The following is a 17,338-nucleotide window of genomic DNA, read 5'->3' on the forward strand; positions in this document are numbered from 1 at the left end:
CTATTCTAACCTTCCTAATGAAGGAGGGATCACCAACATTTTCCTTTAACCTTTGTTGTATCAAAGTGTGTGTGTTTTTAATTTCCCTCTAGGATTTTTACACATTGCAGTTCATTTTACGATCTCGTTTTCTATTATCTCTGTAAATCTGGGGTATTTTTCACCATTTTCCTGGGTTCTATAATTTATTCCTACTTTTGAAAGCATTTCCACTGCCCTTTCAGTTCCTTGCACAGTTATTAACTGTATTTTCCCCCACTACATCTGAGGCATTAGAGGAAATGGTTGTCCCACTTCTATGGAGCCTTTTTAGTTATTTCTGTAAGTATGCTATACTTTGCTTTTTAACATTTTAATTTGGTTTCATCTCTTCCTTTTCTTGGAATTCTAAATTAATTCTAATTGTTCTGCTATGACTGTACCTGGAGAAGTTCCTCTCCTGACTGCTTACTAATTAACTTCTCCCTCTGCATGAATACCTCCGTCCAGAAGCACACCAGCCGCCTAAGGTTCTGTTGCTGAGCCAGAGCCTTCCCCGTGCGCTAAGACTAACAATTTGCTGAACAAGATATAACCTGCCATGCTGAGTTTCAAGAGAAAAAAATTCTGATTTTAATTACCTCTTCATCCTTTAGGCCTTCTTCTTCCATTACTTTTTCTAACTTCTTTTGTCTAAAAATAAATAAAGATGTGAAATAATATTTGAATGTAATTTTCTGGAAAGTCTATACAAACATAAGAATTATTTTTAATGACAAAAACAGATAAATCTTAAAAGATCTCATTAAAGTAACAAATTACAGTTACTAAGACAAGTGAAAAGATTCCCACTCATTAGTTCATCATTTTGAAACAGATTGTATAAGATGTTAATGCAACAATCTTATTTCGAAATAAAAAGTTCTCTCTCTCTTTTTTTTCCTGTCAGAACTGTATTTCCTCCTTAACAAACCACAAACAGCTGGTGTTTGATAACCTCATATCAGGGTGTTTCTCTCCCTCTCCCTGATATCTACTTCCTTTATTTTCACATCTTCTTCCTCCTCCTTGCCACAAAGAGTAATAAACAACAAAGGTAAAATGCAGAATTTGGATATTCAAGGAAGGTAATTGGCGGGCGGGGGGGGCGGGGGGGCGGGCGCTGAGAGGTGAGGGGGGAGAAATTGAGCAAAAAAGGCCCACAAAGGAGAGAAAAAAAACTCATGGAGACAACAATAGGGTGGTGACTGCTGGGGAGCAGGGGGGATGGAGGAAGGCGGAGGAGGGTATGGGGAGGATAAATGGAGATGGGCAGAGACTTGACTTGGGGTGGTGAACACACAATAGTGTACAGATGATGTGCTGTGGAACTGTGCACCTGAAACCTATATAATTTTGTTAATCAATGTCACCCCAATAAATTCAATAAAAAGGGAGGGAAAAACCTTAAGAATTCTAAATCCTTGGAGTACTAAATTAGGAAACTGTATTCAAGAATATTTTTATCTATTTTAATACTGATTTGATAAAACCAAAAGAAACAATTAAAACTTCCTTACAACCAATTCCCTATAACCTTTACTTATTCAGCATAATCAATGAAAGCACATGGGCTGGGATCTCCCCTCCACCACTTAGCATTCCAGAAGGCAGGCAATGTGAGCAGAGCAAAGAAGAGTAAGAGTACAGGGTACATGAAGTAACAGCATGTAGTCTAGCGTGGCTGAGGCACACAGCACTTCTGCGTGCCTGGCTCTTAGTCTGCAGAAGACTAAGAATTGACAGAGGCTTGTGCACAAAGGAGTGATGTGATGAGATTTCTATTTTAGAATGGCAACCAGCAGTAATGAGCTAATGGACTAGCAGGAAAAACACTGACAGACAGGCAATTAAAAGCTATTGTAAGGATTCAGCTGTACAGTAAAGATCTGGAACCAGGACTGGAAACCTAGAATGAAGTGAACAGAGCTATTGCAAAGATGACCAACTGGCAATAGAGGTCAAGGGAAAAGTCTTAGAAGAACTTGTGTGGGAGGACAATGATGCCACTAACCAAGATAAGAAACACAGAAGAGGAACATAGACAGACAATGAGTTTCCTTTTGGTCAATGAATATGTATTACAATAATAATATTTAGTTTAAATGAATATATGTTAGAAATCATATTACAAACCCACAGGATCAGATGATGAGTAAGAATCTGTGTCTAAACACTCAGGAAGTAAAAAGATCTACTCTGCCCCGATGGGAAGAAGAAAGAATCTGCATGACTGCGTCCCACTTTTCTTCTTCTCGTTCCCAGGACAGCTGGGGATATGTATCTATGTGTGCTCATGTATTGGAGTGAGAAGGCTGTACTACTGGTAGTTTCAGGAATGTAAATTAATTGCATTTCAGTGGTTAAATAGTTGAAGTAGAGAAGAATAAGAATCAAACAATCACACCTGGGTCCGGGTGAGGCCACACGCCCCGAGGCCCAGGTGATGCTGGGTCCCAGGTCCCAGTGAGGCCGCGCGCCCCTGGTTCCGGGCGAGACCAAACCAGAGGGAGTCGGACCTGCATTACCACCATTTGTCCACCATCCAGAGCTGAAAAGTCAGTGCCTACATGTACACATAAGGAACTGGTGGACATTGAAATTGGGTCTCAAAAGAACTGTTGGTCCAGAAAGAAACTCACTACAAACTGATTCATTTGCCTGTCAGCATAACTATTATTGCTCGTCTCACATTCGGTTCTTATAAGTATATCTCTAGTAACACATGATCTCACTCATCTAGGGGAAATGATGAACAACAGAGACTGATGAACAAGAACAGACCCAGAAACAAGGAGGCATCGATCGGACTGTCGGGCCTCAGAGGGAGGGTAGGGGAGGGTGGGGGAAGGGGGGAGAGATCAACCAAAGGACTTGTGTGCATGCATACAAGCCTAACCAATGGTTAAAGACAACAGGGGGGTGGGGGCATCCGTGGGGAGGGGTGGGGGATGGGAATGGGGGGATGAGGACATATATGTGACACCTTAATCAATAAAGAAATTTTTTAAAAAAATAAATAAAATAAAATAAAAGAATCAAACAATCAATAGCAATAACTATAAGAATTCAACCATGTTCAGCTCTTTTTGTGCCTTGAGTATCAAATATTGTCATATCTTCCAACTACATGTTTTCTTCCAACTACATGAATGACCACACCAGACTGGGCTAGCAGTCAAAAGTGCCATCACACAATGTGTGTCACAAAGACAGCTCCTTCTGACTATAGTTTATTTTTAATTTTTAAAACATTTATTGAGAGAGAGAGAGGACCCTGGCCCTAGTCAGGGTGCATGCAGGAGGCAACCAATCTATGTCTCTCTCACATTGATGTTTCTCTCTCTCTGTCTCTCCCCCTCCCTTCCACTCTCTCTCTAAAAAACAAACAAAAAAAATCAATGGAAAAATATCCTCGGGTGAGGATTAACCAAAAAATAAAATAAGATAGTTAGATAAATAGAGAAGCAAAAATAAAATAAAGAGCAAGAGAGAAAAGGAGGGAGGGAGGGGGAGAAGGAGGGAAGGGAGAGAGAGAGAGAAGGGGAAACATTAATTTGTTGTTCCACTTATTTATACATTCATTGATTGATTCTTGTATGTGCACTGACTAGGTATCGAGCCCTCAATCTTAGCAAATTGGGATGATGCTCTAATCAACTGAGCTCCCCGGCCAGGGCCTTCTGACTATATTTTATTTTGTGGTTTTTTTCCTGTTTTTTTTTTTAAATACTTTTTTATTGTTGAAAGTATTACATATGTCCCTTTTTTCCCCCACTGATCCCCTCCAGCCTGCCCCGCCCCAGGCCTTCAGCACCCTATTGTCTGTGTCCATGGGATATGCATATATGCATACAAGGTCTGACTGTATTTTAAATCTAAATTCAAGCTGAGATGTTTTCTACAGCTTTAATGCAAGTGTAAATTGGTTTCAGCAGAACACCTGACTGAGAGTAAGTTGTCAGAATCAATCCCTTGAACACAATCAGATTCTTTCATTAGAGAATCTATCCTATCTAATAAAAGAGTAATATGCAAACTGACCACCACTCCAACACACAAGATGGTCGCCCCCATGTGGACACAAGATGGCCACCACAAAATGGCCGGCAGGGGAGGGCAGTTGGGAGGGACCAGGCCTGCAAGGGAGGGCAGTTGGGGGTGATCAGGCCTGCAGGGGAGGGCAGTTATGGGTTACCGGGCCGGCAGTGGGAGTAACCAGGCCTGCAGGGGAGGGAAGTTAGGGGTGACCGGGCCGGCAGAGGAGGGCAGCTGGGAGCGACCAGGCCTGCAGGGGAGGGCAATTGGGGGGGGACCAGGCCTGCAGGGGAGGGCAGTTGGGGGCAACCAGGCCAGCAGGGGAGGGCAGTTGGGGCAACCAGGCCAGCAGGGGAGAGCAGTTAGGAGTCAATCAGGATGGCAGGGGAGTGGTTAGGGGGTGATCAGGCTGGCAGGCAGAAGCAGTTAGGGGCAATGAGGCAGGCAAGCAGTTGGGAGCCAGCAGTCCCAGACTGGAGAGGGTGCAGGCTGGGCTGAGGGACACACCACCACCCCCGTGCACGAATTTTGTGCACCGGGCCTCTAGTGTATATATATAAAACCCTAATATGCAAATAGATCTAATGGTGGAACAACTGATTGCTATGACATGCGCTGACCACCAGGGGGTATGTGCAGAACATGGCGGGCGTTGACAGCAGGCGGCAGAGCATGAAACATGGCACTTGGCCCTGGCGGGATGATGGAGCAGGTGAGCGGGGGTGCCAGACCAAGGCGGGGTACCGGTTGCTGTCACTGGGGCAAACCTCTGGTGGTTACTGAAAATTCTTTGCTTCTGTGCGCCACGGTCCCGCCCACCGCTCACACCCGCTGCTGGTGCCTGATGCCAGCCCCGATTGCTTGGCGATGTCAGCAGGTACGAGCAGCAGCTGCTGGCTCCAATCACCCCTCAGGGCTTCTCCACCTCCTCCTGCTCCTGAGGGGCGATCGGGGCCAGCAGCCGCTCTTGCATCTGCTGCCAGCGATGGCCCCGCTCGCATCCACTGCTGGCACCAGCCCCAATCTCCCTGCGCTATCAGCGGGTGCAAGTGGGGCCGGTGCCATCAGTGTGTGGGAGCAGAGGTGGCGCGAGTGGGGCTGCCAGCAGACAGGAGACCAGGGACTGCGGCGGGAGGGGTCAGGCAGGGGTGCAGAGGATGGGCCGAGACCTGCCCTTGTGCCCACCGCAGCCTCACAGCATACAGTTCCTTTCAAGGAGCATGAATTCATGCACTGGGCCCCTAGTATATCCAGAAAAGGCCTATCATACAGAATAATCCCTGGTAATGATTTATTGGAGCCAAGTCAACAAAGACCTTGAAGACAACAAAATGATAAGCACAGACTGAAAGGAGGTTTGACATCCTCTGTGAGATGATACCATGGAATTACTGGACTGTGTTAGATTCCTGGTGGCATTATGATTATACCAAAAAATGGTCATATTTTCGAGATGCATACTGAAGTACACAGGATTGAAATGGCAGATGTTTGAAATTTGCTTTAAAACACAATAACAAGAAAAAATAAAATATAATTGATGAAACAAATTTAGTGAAGTCTTGATAATTACTGAATCTGAGGATGACTATATGGTGGTTCACTGTATTAGTCTTTCCAGCTACGTGTGTATTTATTTATTTTTTTTGTTAATCTTCATCCAAGGATATTTTTCCATTGATGTTAGAGAGAGTGGAAGGGAGGAGGAGAGACAGAGAAAGAGAAACATGTATGTGAGAGACATACACCGATTGTTTGCTTCCTAAACACACCCCACCAGGGCCAGGGATGGAACCTACAACAGAGGTACATGCCCCTGACCAGAATTGAACCCAGGACCTTTCAGTCCTCAGGCCAACACTCTAGCCACAGTACCAAACTGGCTAGGGCTTATGTGTGTATTTAATGATCCTGGCTGGGTGGCTCAGTTGGTTAAAGCATCGTCCTGATATGACAAGGTTTCAGTTTTGATCCTTGATCAGGACACATATAAGAATCAACCAAGGAATTCATAAATAAGTGGAACAACAAGTCGATGTTTCTTTCTCTCTCTCAAATGAATGATTCTAAAATTTATATGGAAATATAAAGAAACTAAAATATCCAATGCAATCTTGAAAAAAAGAACTAAGTTGAGGACTTACACTACTCACTTCAAAACTTACCACAAGGTTATAGTAATCAAGACAGTGTGATACTGGCATAGGGGTAAATAGAACAATGAAACAGAATAGAGAGCCTAGAAATAGATACACACTTACATGGTTTTAATTTTCAACATGTGTCAAAGCAATCGAATGGGGAGAAAAATAATCTTTGCAACAAATAGTGCTAAAATAACTGGGTATCCATACGGGAAAAAATTCATCTCAATTCCTATTTCATATCACACACTTATTAATTCAAGAGGGATCATAGTACTAAATGTAAAAACTAAATCCATAAAACTTCGAGAAGAAAACATAGGACATCCTTATGATTTGGGTGTAGGCAAAGGTTTCTTAGAGGTCACAGAATGTAATAACTACAAAAGAAAAAAATGCCAATATTGAAAACTTCTGCTCACCTAAAGATATCATTAAGAAAATGAACTGGAAAGTCACAGACTGGAAGAAACTATTTGCAAAACTTATATATAACCAAGGGACAGTATCTAGGATATATAAAGAACTCCCTGCAACTCTATGGTCAAAAATATGAATAAACACTTCACAAGAAAATATACAAATGGCCAAAAGCACACTGAAAAATGTTCAATATCATTAATCACCAGGGAAATGCAATTAAAACAACAGTAAGATACCACTAAACATCCACGAGAACAGCTATAAGTTAAAAGACTGGCAACACAAATGTTAGCAAAAATGTAAAGCAACTAGAACTCTCATACACTGTTGGTAATATTTTGGAAAAGGTCTAGCAATTTCTTATAAAACTAAACATGTGCCTACATATGTTTATGACTCAGCAACTCCACTTCTAAATTTACCCAGGAACTAAAAACAAATGTTCGCAAAAAGATCTATAACAAATGTGCATAGCAACTTATTCAAAATAGCAAAAAACTGAGAAAAGCCCAGGTGTTTATCAACAGACTGTATAAACAAACTGAGGTATAGTAAAAAAAACAGAACGGTACTCAGCAATATAAAGGAACAAACTACTGACACAATATCAACATGAATGTACCTTGAAAACATCAGGATGAGCAAAGGATGCCTTACTCAAATGAGCACTTACTCTATGGACCTATTAACATGTTCCATTTGATGGAACAGGCAAGACCATCAATGGTGGAAACAAAGTCATGGCAATGGTTCCTGGGGGTGAAGGAACATCCCAGGAGTGAACGCACTTTCAGGGACAATGGCAATGGTTTATGTCTTGACAGAGGTTTAAGATCTACAGGTGTACTAGTATGCATTTGTGGAAACTCATTGAATAGTAACCCTTAAGATTGTACATTTCATTGCATGCAAATTTTATTCCCTTAAAATATTGAACTCTAGTTCCTATACAAGCAGAAATATACAGAAGTTAAATATACTGACATCTGAAACATGTACAGCAAAAAAACTAACATAGATTAATGAATGGATAGAGGAATGGATACATGGATTTATGATAAAACAACAAATTATTTTTTTAAATAACAATTAATTGCAGAATCTAGATGATGTATTTATGGGTATCCACTGTACAATTCTTTCAACTTATCTACACTTTTAAATATTTTCATAATAAAATACTGGGAATAAACTGTAATTATGAGTTACTACATGAATAATATACACCAGATCAGTAACAATAGCTGCTACTACCACCATTAACTAAGTGATTATTATGTGTGAAGCACTATGGTAGGTACTCACATATGTTAAGTCTAATCCCCATTTTCCAAATGGGGAAACTGATACACAGACAGACTAAGGAACTTATTCCAACCTCATACAGCCTACTACATGGTAAAGGCAGGATTATCATCCCAAGTCTGACTACATAAGAGCTGCTCTTTCCATTACATCACACTACCTTAGTGAACTCCAAGGACTTGGCCCAATTAACTGTTTTATCCTACCATGGAATATTGAGTTATTGACTTAGTAGAAATGAGTGGGTTATAATAGCAAGGGCTTTGGAAATCAATGGCACTGTCATTCTACTGTAATGGGATAGGCTATAAACATGGCTGCTGCTATTCTTGTCTCCTTTCAACAATATTATGAAGGTGCTTTATGATACCAGACATAAATGCCAAAAACATAACACAATTTTCTTAAAATTCTTTACCTCATTTCTCGTTCTTCATGTTGAGCGATAAGATTGCTATAAAAATTCTCCAGCGTCACTTTGGTCATTGTCACCCTTTCTTTTGTGTGATTACTCATGGACGAGCAAGGTGTTGAGCCGGTCATTGCCATGGCTGCTAGAAACAAAGAAAAGAAGAGGTTTTAGTCTTGGAATTAGAATCTACCATTATGTGCTCTCCTACCTCATAGGTAGGAATGTAAATTCGTACTTTTATGGAGGACAAACAAGTAAATAACAAAAGCCAGATAAATACTTGGTGAAAATAAGTATATACTAATGTCCCATGACCCAGAAATACCATCCCTGGGTAAAAGACCTAGAGAAATTGTCAACAGGCTCTTAAGGTAGCATGCACAAGGATGTACATTACAGAGGATGTTCACTGTGCCATCATTTGTACCTAAAAGTGGCATCAATATATCTTTAAAACAGTTTTGTATTTTTAAAAAGAAAACATGATCACAATACCATATGTGTAAATTAAGAATATATACTATAGACAGTGTAATTCTTTGCCATCTAGGAAGCTACCCTGGAGAAATCAAGACCCATAAGATTCATACACAAGAGTTCGAGGCAGCATTGTAAACAAAGGAAAACTAGAAATACTGATAACTTGAATATCCAACAACAGAAATGATTACATTATAATAAGTCATATAATGAAATAATATGCAGATAATTAAAATATGTTCAGCCCAGCAGCGTGGCTCAGTGGTTCAGCATCTACCTATGAACCAGGAGGTCATGGTTCGATTCCCTGTCAGGGCACATGCTCGGTTTGTGGGCTCAATCCCCAATAGGGAGCATGCAGGAGGCAGAGGATCAATGAGTCTCATCATTGATGTTTCTATCTTTCCCTCTCCCCTACCCTCTCTCTAAAATCAATAAAAACAAATTTAAAATAAATATGTTCAAATGTTTAATGTCAGAGGAAATGTTTTCAATCCAAGTGAAAAGAATATGTCACAAAACAGAATTTTTCCATGATCTCAATACAATAGATCTTTTATTGTTTATGCTTTCCACATTTTCTTCAATGACTATGTACTATTACCATTAAGTTACCAATAACTTTTAAATTTACAATTTCTACAGTTTAAAAAAACTGACTAAAATGCTCATCTATAGGTATATACTAGGATGCACTCTGATATGTCTATTTGATAAATATTTACTATATATTTGAATTTACTAGTTAAAACAAAGACCTATGATGGAAACAATATTACAAAGAAAAAAACTAAACCATAATTTTAGTGACTGGAAAATACCAAAAAAAAAAAAAAAAAAGGCACCCTAAGTTCCTAGTTTTACATATGACAAAGCCAATACTAATAGTTTAAATAGCTGATAGAACATTTTTCCCTAAATTTAAATCTCATTTCCCCCCAGAAAGTTTTGCCCACCTATATTGTCACACTTGGCCAGATTGCTCGCCGACCTTGACTTGCTCCAGCACTTTTAATAATGTTTACATTTTATCCTTATCATGTCTTCCTCCCATGCATCCTGACTCTAAGTCTGTGTTTTCAACCCAAAATAAAGCTGACTAAGAAATAAGGAGAGGCTAAGGTCCACTTTTAAAGGTCGTACATTTGATGAAAAGTTTTCTCAAGGTTCCCCTTAATACTCAGTAGCTTTTTTGCTTTGTAGATCAAACTAAGGCTTCTAAGGAATGTGCAAACACTTGTTATTACTAGGAAAAAAGACAACATTAAACAGTTTTATAAAATATACTCAGGGGGAAAAAACAAAGAATAATCCCTTCAGAGCAAAGAGGTTCAAAATCAAGGCTCTACTTCAGAGTCAAACATTTTGATTCATGATGTGCCAAAATGATCAGTACAAATTCAGACACTGAACTCAGCTCTACCTTACTATAAAACTAGAGGCCCAAAGCATGAATTCCTGCACAGGTGGGGTCCCTCAGCCTGGCCGGTGATCGAGGCCTATCAGGGGGCCAGCCAGCCTGGGGGACGGACCCCGGGAGGTTGGCCAGCCGGCCCCTTGATTGGGGCCTATGGGGGGGGTGGGCGCGGCGGTGGCCAGCCAGGGGGAGGGGCCATGGGAGGTTGGCCAGCTGGGGGGAGGGTCCGCAGGAGGTTGGCTGTGGGAGCACATTGACCACCAGGGGACAGCTCCTGTGTTGCGCATCTGCCCCCTGGTGGTCAGTGCACATCATAGCGACTGGTTAACCAGTCGTTCTGATCGTTCGGTTGTAATGGTCGCTTAGACTTTTATATATAAATATATAGATGTTATATTTTTTTATGGGACGTTTCTGTTAATACCAAAGCAAACTCAAGTGTTTATAGGATATCAGAATTAAAAGACACACAAAAAACCGGCTGGTGTGGCTCAATGGTTCAGCATCAATCCAGGAACCAAGAGGTCACTGATTCTATTCCTGGTCAGGGCACATGCCCAGGTTGCAGGCTCAATCTCCAGAGGGAACCGTGCAGGAGGCAGCCAATCAATGACTTCCTCTCTCATTGATGTTTCTATCTCTATCCTTCTCCCTTCCTCTCTAAAAAAAATCAATAAAAATATATATTTTAAAAAACACACAACACCTGTGTTTGGCCCTGGCCAGTGTGGCTCAGTTAGTAATGCACTAGCAAGGTCTCGGGTTTGATTCTGCATCAGGGAACATATCTGGATTGCAGGTTCCTTCCCCCGCCTCTCAGGGCACTTAAGTGGGAGAGGCAACGGATTTATATTTCTCTCACATCAGTGTTTTTCTCTTTCTCTCTCTCTCGTCCCCTCTGTCAAAATCAGTAAAAAATGTCCTTGGGTGAGGATTAAAAAAAACAAAAAACTGTTTGGTTTTGGGTGTGGTTCCTTATTTGTCAGCCCCTATCCTCTCTCCACCCACAATGAAAACCACATGCACTCTAAGTTTGGTGAAGAAATTTAAAAACCAGATTTAAAAACAAGTCTGAAGCAAGTGAGCACTTTGTACTCCACTCCTCCCCCACTCCTTCCTTGTCTGTAAACTTCTGGAGACCCTTTATATATTTTAACAACTGAAATTACTTCAAACTTAAAAAACAACAACTAGAGAGCGTTTAAGCCTGAGACAGTTCCCTTCCATATAATAGGTGGAATCTACCTAATAAATGTCAGTTGAGCAACTAAGTGATTTTTCAGTTGTCAATAAAGCTAAAAGAACAAAATTACATTTACATTGATGAGTATCTAAAAACTGGGGGGGGGGAGTGTTGACTCATTTAAGTGGATGTCATGACTTACTAAACTTCTTAAAAGATCAAACAGATTAAATTCACTCAAAGATGTTTATGTAGTAAAATCGATGAGTTTTACATTTTAAAACCTGTAGTAAGGCCAACAAATTTTCCAGCAGAATGGTTTCGACCTTCACATACAGTCTCTAATGTAAGGCAAAGGTTGCACTGGCCTTCCCTTTGATGTTTCTTCAAAACTTCCTCCTGCCCTGGCCAGCGTTGTCAGTGGCTAGAGCTTCCGCCACGCGCTGAAGGGTCTCAGGCTCAATTCCCTGTCAAGGGCACCTACCAGGGTTTCAGGTTCCATTCCGGACCCTGGTCAGAGCACACAGGGGAGGCGACCAATTGATATGTTTCTCTCAGATCTATGTTTCTCTCTCTCTCCCCCTCTCCCCTCCCCTCCACTATCTCTAAAGAAAAAAAAAAATCAATGGAAAAAATATCCTCGGTGAGGATATGAATGAATGAATGGAGATCAAATGAAAACCACTGTTTGACTCAATAGAGAGATTTATACCTGATGGACTTTACCATGGTAGAGCTAGCTCTATAAATACAACATTGGGGCTAAGACCATTCCTTAAGAGTCACCTATCTAATTTCTCTTACTAAACTGTAAGCCACTGGAAAGCAAGCATCCTCCCCCCATCTCATGTGCAATACTATGCACTTGGTGAGCACCTTATAAAAAGTTTACTAGGAGCCCGGCTGGTGTGGCTCAGTGGTTGAGGGTCCACCTGTGAACCAGGAAGTGACCGTTCGATTCCCAGTGGGAGGGTGTGCCAGAGGCGGCCAATCAATGGTTCTCTCATCATTGATATTTCTGTCTCTCCCTCTCCCTTTCTCTCTGAAATTAATAAAAATATATTTTTTAAAAGTTTACTTGGAAAACAGGCATCGTTTATGTCCATTACCAGGAGACGAGAATATGTGTGGTGGGAACGGTTTTTTCTCCGGAGCTGGAGGAGAGAGCTCCCATCCTCTTCCGAGCAAGCTGACTGCTAATGTTGGGGGAGAGCGGAGCCTGGCATTGAGGGCTGTTTCATGTTCGGGGAAACCACATCCACGGCCTGGCTAGTTCTAACTCAGAGCCCAGGTGAACTGGAAGGGGGAGAGGGCGCAGGGTCTACCTTCCCAGCCTTCCTCTGCACTTTCCAAAAAGAACAAGTTTCTCTTTGCCTCTTGTAATCGATTCGAAGTGCAACTGGGAGATCTGGTCTGTCTATGGGCCGTTCCGCTCACTCTCTGACAAAGACTTCCCTCTCAGTCCTTACCAACTTTCCTTCCTTTCTCTCTTCTCTTTTAAACGAAGAGTCCTCACTCAATTTCCCTGCGATGTTACGGTTATCTGAACCCCAGTACCCAAAGGCGGACCCTGGGGAAGGGCGCGGGCTCCAAGGTACCACACCCTCCGGTGGGCTTTCGACACCTCCGCCTCGCGCTACAGCTCTCAGGAAAGAGAAAGGGAGGCGAAGACTGGTAATGAGCGAGACCCCGGACGGGACAGATGGCAGCGAGCAGACAAAGCTGGCAACACGGGAAGGAGAGCCTGGCTCCCCGCCCCGACTGCACGCGAAGGAGGAGAGAGGACGGGGCGGGAGCCGGGACTGGGAACCGTGGAGAGGACCGACGGGGAGCCTCGGCGACGGGGGGACCGGGCTGGGAGGAGGGCGCAGGCGGGGAGCGGAGAGTCCCGAAGAGTCGGGGAAGAAGAGGTGAAGGGAAAAGCCGGGGAAGGGCTGAGGCAGCGGCAGCAGGACACTCACCAGAGCCCCGAGGGAGGCTGGGCTGGCGGCGGACAGACCGCCGCAGACGCCGGCCGGCCGAGGTCTGGACGCGCGGACAGGGCTGCAGCCAGCCGGCCCGCGGAGGGGAGGGACGGTGAGGTGCTCTGTGGTAGAGGACCAGGGGCGGTTGCGGGTGAGAACAACAGGAAGCGCCCCAACTGCCGGAAAAGACGGCAGCGCGGAGGGGCCAAGGCAGCCGGTCCCGGCGCAGAGAGGGTCAGGGGGAGCGGCCCGGGGCCGAGACTGCGCACGCGCGACTTCCCGGAGACGCGGCGGGGATTCAGGACTGCGCAGGCGCAGCCCCATCCACCCACGCCCTCCCCGCCTGCGGGTGCCGTCGCGTAGGTGCGGGCAGAAGTGTGCATTGGAGGGCGCTCCCGGGGTGGCTGGGATGTGGGGGGAGGCGGGGGTTCCCTTTGTGTTTTGTGTTTTGTGTTTTGACTTTTCACTTTTTATTTTGAAATAATTAGACCCACAAAAAGTTGCAAAATTAATTTTTAAAAGGTCCCTTATACCCATCACCCACCCAGCTTCCTTCAACATCTTACATAACTAGACTATACTATCAAAACCAGGAAATTGACATTGGCACAATACAATTATCTGGATTACAGCCCTTATTCTAATTTAGCCAGTTTGGCATGCACTCATTTCTGTGAGTATATGTGCGCGTGCCTGCGCCCAACTGTAGTTCTTTTTTTTTTTTTTAATGTATTTTATTGATTTTATTGATTTTTTTTACAGAGAGGAAGGGAGATGGATAGAGAGTTAGAAACATTGATGAGAGAGAAACATAGATCAGCTGCCTCCTACACACCTCCTACTAGGGATGTGCCTGCAACCAAGGTACATGCCCTTGACCTGGAATCGAACCTGGGACCCTTCAGTCCGAAGGCCATCTCTATATCTACTGAGCCAAACCGGTTGGGGCCCAACTGTAGTTCTGTGACATTTTAAAACCTGTGTAGGCTATACCTCGCCCCTCCCTGATTTTTCGCACACTGAGCAAGGTCCGCTGGAGCCATTGACCCCACCTGCTCTTCCTTAAAGTAATGATTAACATGCCATATTGGGGGGTCAGGCGCGCTCTCACGGGGCTACAGGGAGGGCGACCTAGTGCGCACAGAAGAGCTTGCTTTTCAAGGCTACTCAACCACTTAGTCTGTACCACCCTTTGGGGTTAAGAGGTCCCAAGTTTACCTAGCCTTTGGGTGCTCATTCCTTGAGAAAGGAGCTGTCCTAAACCGGTGTCAGGCTCCTGCAAACAAAGATGGTCTCTGCTGGCCTTCAAAGAGGGAATCTGGGGAGCATAAGAATTCTGTGTGCAAGTCATTCATTAGGGTGTTTTGTGATTGTATGGCTCTCTCTTTCTCTCTCAACTGTAAGACCACAGGTCTTGGTTTTATCCTTCAAGCGTGGGATCCCAGGCTTTGTTTCCTTAATGGTCTTAAAAACATAGGCCTTCCTTGATTACTTTCATCTTTTTTTTTTAATTGATTCTAGAGAGAGAAACATCAATTTGTTGTATTCAATCAATGCTCGTCTAACCAACTGAGCTACCTGGCCAGGGCTGCTTTGATCTTTCTAAACTTCAAAGCCCCGTTTCCTTTTGTCTAGTCTCACACAAAAATTACCTCACCTTTCATTCTCTCTGCCCAGAGGCCCTTCTCCCTCAATGCCTTTTGTCAAAGCTCTAGCCATCCTTAACGACTTAATAACAGTGCAGGATGTTTGCATAGAGCTTTGCAGTATACAAATGGCTTTCACTCATTTTTATCTCAGTTGATCCTCACAGCTCTTGGGCAGGTACACAGATGAGTTTTTTAGGTGATTTCTTTTTACATTCAATTTTTAAATTTTATTTTAAAATTATAGTTGACATGTATTAGTTTCAGGTGTACAGTGTAGTCATTGGATATTTACTAGTATATACCTTACGAAATGTTTATCAAAATAAGTCTAGTAACCATCTGTCACCATACACAGTTATTACAATATTATTGACTATATACTAGAGGCCCGGTACACAAATGTGTGCATGGGTGGAGTCCCTCGGCCTGGCAGGCAATCGGGCCAATCGGGGCCGCGGGAGGTTGGCTATGGGAGCGCACTGACCACCAGGGGGCAGCTCCTGCGTTGAGCGCCTGCCCCCTGGTGGTCAGTGCACATTATAGCGACCAGTCAACCGGTCATCCAGTCGTTTGGTCGCTCAGGCTTTTATATATATAGACTACAGGCCCAGTGCACGAATTCATGCACATTGAAAGGAAATTAATTAGAAGAAATATTTTAATATCACTATTCGCCCTTTCTCTATAATAGAAGTGTCAACTAAATTCACGATCAACAATGACAGATGGAAACACACGCGTGTGATTGGCACCAGCGAGAGCTTTATATATATAGATAAACTTGCTTAATTAGACCTGCTTTCTGATTTAGCTAAACTTTTTCCAGCCCAGTGAAGCACCCCCAACTTCTCTTTCAGGTAATTGTCAGCAACACAGCAGTAAGTATCAACACGAAACAGAAGTAGATCATGAAGGGAGAACAAAGGGTAAAATATTTAACTGCAGCAGTGTTTGACTATATTCTGTGCAGTGAGAAAACCTGAAGTCATTTTCAAGGTCCACCATTTCTTACTTCTTTTCAGTCGGGTCAAGTTTCTAAACTTTCTAAATCTCCATTTTCCAGCTAATGAAAAGAAAACATGATTCCACTGAGAGTCTCCTGAGTCTCCTATCTACCTACTACAGGACTTCTGTGAGGATCAAATGAGATGAGGCACAGGAAAACGCTTCACAGACATTTGGTTAAAGTGTAAAATGTTTGCACCTGGCTATAAAGCAAGTCATGTTCCTGGGCTAAAGAAACTCCAAGGAGGCTAGTCACTAGGGAGAGGAAGCTGGGCGTTGCTACATGATGTCATTACCTGGTGCCCACAGTGACCGTTTCCAGGCTGGGCTGGGCTGTGGGCCGCATTTTGCACCATAGGGTCTTGGCAGTGTTGGCTGTGATTTGGTGGGCTGTCGCTCCAGGGTGGTGGCGGGATCTGTGTCCCACTTGGGGGAAGCCAAGTGTTGCTTTGTCAGCGCCAGGTCTGTGGTGCTGTTTCTTTGTAAATGGTCAGTACTCGTCACAGCAGCTCCTGCGTTGAGCATCTGCCCCCTGATGGTCAGTACATGTCATAGCGACCGGTCAGATGATTGGAGGGACACTTAGCATATTAGCCTTTTATATATATATATATATTCCCTATTCTGTACATTATATCCCCATGACTTAATTTATAACTGGCAGTTTGTACTTCTTAAACCACACCCCCCCTTCACCTTTTTGTGCATTCCCAACCCCCCTCCACTCTGGCAACATCAGTTTGTTCTCTGTATGAGTTTGTTTCTGTTTTGTTTTGTTTACTCATTTGTATTGTTTTTTACATTCCACATGTAAGTGAAATCATACAACATTTGTCTTTCTCTGTCCAATTTAGGATGACTTTTTACAGATAAAGTAACTAACACTCAGAGAACCACAATGATTGCCTGACTTCTCACAACTAGTAAGCTAGTAGTGAAGTAGTGAACCCCATTTTCTGACTCCAAAGCAGTGTTCTTCCTGCTTTCCCCTTCCCTCCCTCTAAAGCTCAGTTCAAACCTGATCTTCTCCTTGGAGCCTTCCCAGTTTCAGAAGAGGGATTTTGTTCTCTGCTCTCTGTATTCCTGCTCTAATAACTACTAAATTATTCCTCAAAATAGGGCAGCCAGAAAATGCTGCTCTCTCTGCATGGACCCAAACAATGACATTTTACCATGACTCCAATAAGTGAAGTGGACATTTGTCATTCTTTTTGACTACCTGAATCCCTTTCGTGTGTTTCTCACTTCTCATTAAAACGGAAAATTCCAGATATCCTCTCTCCTTGATTCCTTTGCAGTT

At 43.1% G+C, this 17,338-nt stretch overlaps 1 protein-coding gene across 4 annotated transcripts in view; it reads right to left on the bottom strand.

Moving 5' to 3' along the window:
- The window catches only part of STK38 (serine/threonine kinase 38), a 115,428-nt gene extending 101,833 nt beyond the window's left edge, over window positions 1-13,595 (bottom strand). The window contains exons 1-3 of one of the 4 annotated variants that reach the window (XM_028161217.2): window positions 13,382-13,595; window positions 8,347-8,479; window positions 621-672 (exon numbers count right to left, since the gene is read on the bottom strand). In XM_028161217.2, the coding sequence (XP_028017018.1) occupies window positions 621-672; window positions 8,347-8,477 (183 nt within the window). In that variant the 5' untranslated portion in view covers window positions 8,478-8,479; window positions 13,382-13,595. Of the gene's footprint in view, window positions 1-620; window positions 673-8,346; window positions 8,483-13,381 lie in introns of all 4 variants that reach the window. The other 3 variants (XM_028161214.2, XM_028161213.2, XM_008151965.3) reach the window with 3 other exon arrangements.
- Window positions 13,596-17,338: the final 3,743 nt, after the last annotated feature.

Source organism: Eptesicus fuscus, chromosome 10 (assembly GCF_027574615.1).
Source record: "Eptesicus fuscus isolate TK198812 chromosome 10, DD_ASM_mEF_20220401, whole genome shotgun sequence".
Taxonomy (NCBI): domain Eukaryota; kingdom Metazoa; phylum Chordata; class Mammalia; order Chiroptera; family Vespertilionidae; genus Eptesicus; species Eptesicus fuscus.